Source organism: Nematostella vectensis, chromosome 5 (assembly GCF_932526225.1).
Source record: "Nematostella vectensis chromosome 5, jaNemVect1.1, whole genome shotgun sequence".
NCBI classification, from domain to species: domain Eukaryota; kingdom Metazoa; phylum Cnidaria; class Anthozoa; order Actiniaria; family Edwardsiidae; genus Nematostella; species Nematostella vectensis.
Window position 1 is genome coordinate 9,787,769 of NC_064038.1, and position 7,807 is coordinate 9,795,575.

A 7,807-nucleotide genomic window follows, 5' to 3' on the forward strand; every position below is an offset into this window, starting at 1 on the left:
GGCCATAGTGGTAGTGAAAATATGGCAAAGACAAAAAGAAAAAAAATGGATTGCAAACATTAATCCATGTAATGATTCATTGTAACTAATTTTATGTGCCTATTACTGTCACTCATTTGTCCAAGTCGTGTAGACACATGGAGTATGCCTTGCTTTGCTTGAATAGTTTACCCTGGGGACCAGAGGCTACAAGCATCATGGCGACAATGATTTGAGCGAATTAAATCATTGTTGCGGCCAAGCTAGGAGCCTCTTGTACCCAGGGTATGAGTAGTTTAGTTAACTGGTGTTATTTATTTAGTTTGCAAGGGTTTAGTGTTTGCATTCTCATTATCATGACTAGGGCTGTAGTTGTACTTGGGAATTGAGAGTCAGCTCTTGTCAGCCATACTATTGTTATTGTTTTCAGACAATATTGGAAAACAAATTATGAGAGAAAGGGCCTAATCACACTAGGGGGACAAAGTTTGTCTGGCCAGGACAAACAGCCAGCCAAATTTTGTCCTGGCCGATCGAATGGCTTGTGAATCGCATTTGCACTAGAGGTCAAACAAAAAGCTGAAAGCGACCCAAAGGTCATTCAAAATTAGACGAGTTGCAGTGTTTGTTTATGTTTTATCACAATGCTTCCTTGGAATATTTTTGCACAACTCCTTGCCTTACTGGTAGTAAATTCGTTCTATGAATATCAAGAACAATAACTTCTGCGTAAGTCAAGCTGGGTGTTAAATGAAAAACCTATCAGATTTTACGTTTGGCCTAGTTCTGGCCACCTCCAGAGCAGGCCAGTGGCGCCTTTGAAGATTATTTGGCTGCGACAAAAATTGTCCCGGTTGAACAAACACGTTGCACATTTTCCTGCTAGCCTTGACAGTTTTTTTGTCAAAACAAACAAACTTTTGCCTAGTGCGAATAGGCCCAAAATCTCAAAGGAACCACTTGAAATTAAAATTCTATCTATTAAACATATCACAACAGCTTCCCCAAATGAGCCACACTTGATAGCTGTCAGACTCTTAAATACTAGATTATAAAACCTTTCTGGATCAGAATGAAACAAGAGCTTTATCTTGTCACATACTGGCTACTACATCCCATTATTTTCGAGCATTAAATAAATGCAGTATAGTATATGCACACAGCTTTTAAAAGTTCATTAAATATTTTTTGTACAATATGCAATTTTTCTAGCCTCCTCCTCCTCTCTGTGGTAAAATAACTACGAGGAGCTGAGTAAATGCGAAAAAGACGATGCCTGCATAGGAGGCTACAAACTTGTCCTATATACACCCTATTTTAGAGTCTAGTAAAGGCCTCATCCAGGTGTCTGATAGGGTTTTCTGTGGTCAGTAAGAGTTGAAAGCATTAGCATGTATAAGGCAGCAAGTTGTCTCAAAATTAATAGGGTGATTTAGATTAACGACGCCGGCAAGACGCCGTCCTGAAGAGGACGTGAACAAGCATGAAATGCCGTTCTGGACAGGATGCGACGCCGGCAAGAAAAGTGTGCACGCGCAATCGAACGTGCGCGAGGCGGCGTCTTCTTGCCGGCGTCGTGGATCTAAATCACCCTAATCTCCAAGTACAGAAAGCATAGTAAGATACGCTGTGGCTAGATGGCCTATTCTAAAATCTACAGATGTGTAACCACAGGCTGAGAGTCAACCACACTTGCCAGAGCTACACAATGTTCAGCAAGTTTTTGCTCTAGCTCATCACTATGTTTTTTGTGACAATCATCAAGGTGTTGTCCTGCAAGGTCAGCATCTGACTGAAAACCTTCATTACCAATTGATTGAACTTCAGAGTCATTTGTGTTCAATGCAGATTGTGAGCTGTCTTTGTGCCACTGTGCTTTTAACTTCACTTTGGCTTTGCTTTCCTCTTCAAACGCAAGTTGTGTTGAGCTTCCAGGAAGTGAATAAGATTTGGGCCTCAGCGGAAGGTCTAGGGAATTCCTAGGTAACCTAGACACACTTCTGAAAAATCCTGGGAGATGTGATTCTCCAGATGTAACTGCGAGTGACTGGCTACGAGTTGAGCGTGAGCCAGGATAGCGCACATGGATTGATCCATGTGACACTTCACGTGATGGTGATAGTATTGTTGTAGAACATGTGGTCTGGTCTCTTTGCAAGAAGTTGTGGATAAACCAATTTACTCTGAATTAGAAATTAAGTCAAAGATTAGTAAAAAGTCATTAGAAATAATAATAAAATAGCTTTCTTAACATAGTTAACACAATTCAAATAACTTACTGCTCCGGGCACTCCATCATAACCATGTGCCCGGCTTCTGGAATAACCTCAAGTGTTGATGCATACACGGCCTAAAAACAAGGATGACAGTTACCATAAAATTCAAACTGAAGCAATATGATTAATATTCAGAGCACTGAAAATATTGGGGGAGGGGGCACATGCCCCCAGTGCTCCCCCCTCCCTGAAAAAACAAATCAAAACATTTTTACCAACCTCCAGCATACTTTTCTCCTCGTCAAGGGAGACAAACTTGTCCTGAGCACCGTAGATAAGCAGCACTGGTACCATAAGACTGTTGTGGAAAGATACATCGCCCTCCATCCAATTCTGAGGCAAACAATTAATAATATATGTTTTTTAAGACACCATTAGAATGTCATGGAAAGAGACATCTCACCTTCAATATGATTCTGTGGTTAAACAACAACAACAAATAATAATAATATTACTTTATTAAGACACAATTAGACTGTTATGGAAAGAGAGATCAACTTCAATACATAATTGTGAGGCAAAACAACAATGACAAATATCAGCTATGCTTTTTCAAGGCACAATGAAAGTCATGATCTATACTCAAGGGAAACCGATGGTTTAGAAAAAGTGTAACATGTTTGTACAAACATACCTGGCCTGCCAAGACAGCTTTCAGCACAAAAAGAGGGGCACTGAATGCTTTGAGTTTCTTGCTTGAAGCCTTGATTTTAGATCGGTCATAGAAAGCACTCCTGTCAAAGGAAGAAACCAATATAAAATCAATAGTGCATCTTGTTATACTCAGTTACATGTGCACCTTGTTCTTTGTGATTTGTGACTGTTTTTTGTTGATAGAAGCCATTTTGCAGCTATCATGGTTGTTAGACCGCCAAACAATTTCAACTTTAGTCAGTTGCTGGATTTGAGTTAATTGTTACATTCTGGGGTTGAGTTTATCTATTACTGTATGTATTGTGTTTATGCTGTATTATGTAAACAACATTTAATTATGTGCATTTACCTCTCAAAGGAGCATAAAAGCAGAGGTTTGAACAGAGCAATAACAGGAACAGGGAGGCAGAAGAAATGGCATGACTCAGGGCGTAGAGGAATTGGTCCCCCACCAGCAATCAACACAACCTTGGATACCAGCCGTGTCCTCTGCGCGGATACCAAGCTGCAGAAAGATGACCTGACAAAAATAAAAAAAACATAATAAATACATAGATAAAAATAAATATCTAAATACTGAAATCTATTTGCATTGCTAGCCAAGATTACTAAGATATTTTATATTAGAAGATCCTTAACAACAATATCCGTTAAATTTGATTTTGAAAACCATTGAGTGTTTAGCTCTGTTGGAAACCATTCAGCTGTTACAGGAAAGCCAAGGTAGGTAAGCCCGAAGCCTAGAATTTCAAATCTAATAAGAAACGTAAACGTTATGTAGATAAAACAAAAAAACTTGTGTTTTGAGTAATGTTGCTGATAAAAGGGTTAATTAGTGGAAATAATCAGAATTATCAAAACAAGGTCATAACCATCAACAAAAAACAATCAAAGCTATGAAAAAAAAAACACTAAAATTTGTTCATTGGTTCAATAATTGATAAAGTTTTTACTTACCCATAAGAGTGTCCTACTAGAATATTGCGTTTCCTAGCATAGCGATCAAATATACATAAAACATCTTGATGGAGTTCAGAGAACTCGTACTGTGCATTATCCCTGGGCGAGGAACTGCCCCCATGTCCCAGCAAATCCGGGGCAACTACTTCGTAACCAGCTCGACAAAAATACTTCAGTTGTTCATGCCACAACTCAGCACAGCCTCCAACACCATGTACAAAGAATATCACCACAAAACAAGAGCTTCGCTGGCGGCTCTCTGTTGAGCGTTGATCTTCGCTGACTACACAATTGCCATTCGGAACAGACTCTTTCGGTGTCCAATGGAGCACTCGAAGGAATCGATTGGGCCGAACTTCTACTCGCTCTGACACTAAATCCTCGTATGGAGAAACTTTGTTCCGATTTCTTGCCCCAGTACAAATCTCAACGCACATTTAGGGATCGTTCTTTGTATGATAATAAGCATAAAAAGACTTAGTTACTTAGCCGCCATTTTGTTCATACACTTAGTACTCTTCCCGATTGTTTTACGTGAAAAGTTTGCAAAAAGTTTGTTCATTTTCGGTATCATAATATTGGTATATATTCTGATCAAATGATCTCTTCGAAAACACCAAAAGATGTAGTTGTCAACGGACTACATCTACTCCAAATTGATGACTAATATTTACATTAGAGAAAGCGAGTGGTTGCGATGAAATTTCCCGTAAAACAACTGTGAAGTTAGCTCTAAAACTACCATCTCCTGTACTTTCCCTTCTTGATCTTCTTAACGCTGATCCTGTAGGTGAGAAACTCGAAAAAACTGGCCTTGCAAGAAGAAAGACGAACTGGTAACTTTGCCTTCCGGTTACTCGCGCGAATGTAAACGCTTTACTCCCTCGAAATACTCCTATACGATTTTCAAATGACGGACGAAGTTCGGTTGAACCACACTAGAAAGTAAGATAGCAGGGCTGGCGGTGTAAATATGGGTCACTGGAAATCGAGACCAGCCACTTCACCCATCTCACGAAATGTGGAACATTATTCATAGAATACGGAATTAATAGGTTACTTAGCAACCAGGTATACTAACCCTTGCACGTCGGAATACTTTGACGGCTGTAAAATAATACAATTAATTTATGTCAATAAAGGACACACTTTTCGGCGGATTTTTAATCACAATGACAGGAAGCTAATCTCGAAAATGTCAAAATGGCTATAACTGAGGGTTAATGTTTATAGTCTTTTATTAGAAATACTTTTTTATGTCTAGTCCCATTTGACTTTTCTCTTGTATTTTGACAGATGAAGATGAAAACACAGGTCCCCAAGCCAATATGTTGTATTTTACGTCTCATTCACTGTAAATATATGGTGCTTTACAATAAAAAAAATTGGGACGAAAGATATGATATAATACCTTCAAACTTTTCTAACCAGTTTGTGGAGTTGTTATTTAAATCCCTGTGTAGTTTCAATTCATTTTGGGCAATATTGAGCGATTGAAGTTTCCCCATGAAGAAAAAGGTAGCACCACAGGCTTACCAACCTCTCAGTCAGTCTCTAGTCAATTCAGTAACTAGCTCGGATATTTTCACGATTGATCACCTCCTGTAATTGTCTTATATCCTAGAATAAAGGTCACAATAAACAAATAAGCCTGTGGAAGCACTCTAATAATGCCGATCGGCGAACCGGGCGGTAGAAAATGGCTTCTAAAAAACAGGAAATTCGAAACGTCGCCAAAATAACTGCAAACAGTATTTAACCGATACTTTAAACTGCCACACAAAAATTATGATTCAAGTTGACAACTCGCCTTTCCCAATTAAGAACTTTGCGCTAACAATGACGGCGCGTTTTTTTGCGAAGAGGGATGTAGAATTTTAAAGTAGGTGCTCAAAATAGCTCAGGCTAAAGTTTTATTAGATACATATAATATAGTATATTTAAACACTTTAAGGAGCTTTAAATAAAAAAATTGAAAATTCACAATTTGAATTGGAAAAAATGTAGACGTTAATGTACTACAAAAATGCAGAGGTTAATGTAATACAATCCCCATGGTCCATGGATGGATCAAGGGGGGGGGGGCTAAGCGAGTCCCTGCCCCCCCCATTTTCAAGAAATATAAGTACTAAGTAAGTAGGTTAGTAAAGACTTTGTTTGAATAAGGGTAACACGTAATAGCTATGCTAATAAACTTGTGGCTCTCAAAATAAGGAAATCCACTGATGAAAAATGAATTTAGCCCCCTTTGAAATTTTGGCATTTTGAAGATTGAATTTTGAAAGCTTCCAATTACAGAGTTTTTGTGACAATTCAATCAGTGATTTGTGATCGTAGGCGTTTTGGGAGCAGGTCCCTCATAAGAGAGGTTGCTCAGAGACCTTCGACTGTGTATATATACAATATTATATACTAACTATACTAACTCCCTATGCCTCACTCATACTCTGATTCTTCACAAGCAAGTTCTATTGTCATGTGACCAGCACACACTATACATTCCTTGCCTTTTAGCTTTGGAGAGCAAAACTTCTCAACATGCTGTACTGCCTGTATAAGAAAGGTAAAGATATCAGAAGAGAAGCCAACAAAAGAAAGATTAGGCTTTATTTCCAGCCAAAGCTGGACATTGCAATGAGAGGGCATAGAGAAAGTACTAGTAATCAAGTTTAGATACTAGATAGAAACATAAATTCTTCTTTCATAACTATCAAACCAGAATACAAGCTGTAATTGTCATTCAGGCTCAAATCATAATCAATGCGGCAGTTATGTTATGTATGCACCTTCTCTCCGACAAGCAGATCTTCTGTGTGAAATGTCAATGCATCACACTCCAATGTGCAGTTATCGCCATTGGTCTTCATAACATATCTAATTATCTGCAACAGAATATAGAATTTAGAAAGGGTTGGCCAAAGCTCAAAAAATTATTTTTGTATAATCTGTTTTATTCTCAAAGTTGATGAGGGTGATAAACAGTAGTTCTATGTGTACATACTTTCTCTGTTTTATTCTCAAAGTCGATGAGGGTGATGTTGAAAAAGGCTGGTTCTTCATCAAAGCAGCATTCATGGAATCTCCCTGATGGTACATTGCATTCTACAGAGAATAAGTAAAGGTTTTATTAAATTAATCATTTTTGTCATTGTGCATACCATAATTGCTTGAATAAATATAGCGCCTTCCCTGAGTAAGCCTAAAGTGACCTGACTAAACATGTTGTAATTTATAGACCACAATAACGAAGTGACTGTAATATTGAGACTTTAATACATTGCAAGAGAAGACATCATTGAGGGGGGGGGGGGGGGCGTAAGGGTTTGCAGTGACGTAGTTTTGCCTTAAATCTGGCGTGTTTTTTTGTATTTACTTCCGCGGTATTGCAGTTCTCTAGGTTTACGGTTATTGACTTATTTTGACAGTTTTTGGCGTTTTTCTGTGCGGTTTTCGCACCCCCTTTACGCCCCCCTCATCATTATTTTTATATATAAGTATGCCACAGCTGATTAACAAACCTTGGCCAAGGAGACCATATTGCCTTTTTTGCTCTGTTATCAAGCGACCCTGGAGTGGGAAGTATGACACACAAATATAAGAAGTAGAGTGCTACACTCCCTACATTTGCATATTTTTTATCACTCTCTCAATCAATAAACAGCAAAATGCTCACATTTATAGGACAGTAATCACAATTAAATCAACTGGAGCCAGACGGATTTTGCTTTGCTCTTACCTGAAACCACGATCCTTCATCAAAGAAGCATAAATGCGTTATACCATCGATTCTTTCGGTCATTTTTAGCTGAAAGTTCACTTATAATCCATATCGATCTCTTTTTCTGTTTTTTCTTGTTATTTCTCTTTGCCAGTCAAAGTTCGCGGGCTCATGATAATAGAGCCAATCAAAAGACAACTTTGGGTAGCCTGTGTAGAAC

General features: G+C 38.4%; 2 protein-coding genes across 2 annotated transcripts; both read right to left on the reverse strand.

The window, feature by feature from the left end:
- Positions 1–50: 50 nt before the first annotated feature.
- Positions 51–4,933, reverse strand: LOC5508721 (protein ABHD8). Its single transcript, XM_001629229.3, has 6 exons — positions 3,867–4,933; positions 3,259–3,429; positions 2,890–2,989; positions 2,475–2,588; positions 2,259–2,329; positions 51–2,162 (listed from the first exon to the last, which is right to left on the reverse strand). The coding sequence occupies exons 1-6, from the start codon at positions 4,304–4,306 to the stop codon at positions 1,634–1,636; spliced, it is 1,425 nt and encodes a 474-aa protein (XP_001629279.3). The 5' UTR covers positions 4,307–4,933; the 3' UTR covers positions 51–1,633.
- An 832-nt stretch (positions 4,934–5,765) lies between these two features.
- LOC116615674 lies at positions 5,766–7,758 on the reverse strand. Its single transcript, XM_032377501.2, has 5 exons — positions 7,606–7,758; positions 7,388–7,436; positions 6,871–6,971; positions 6,656–6,751; positions 5,766–6,419 (listed from the first exon to the last, which is right to left on the reverse strand). Exons 1-5 carry the CDS (start codon positions 7,666–7,668, stop codon positions 6,306–6,308), a joined length of 423 nt encoding a protein of 140 aa, XP_032233392.2. The 5' UTR covers positions 7,669–7,758; the 3' UTR covers positions 5,766–6,305.
- Between the last annotated feature and the right edge of the window lie 49 nt (positions 7,759–7,807).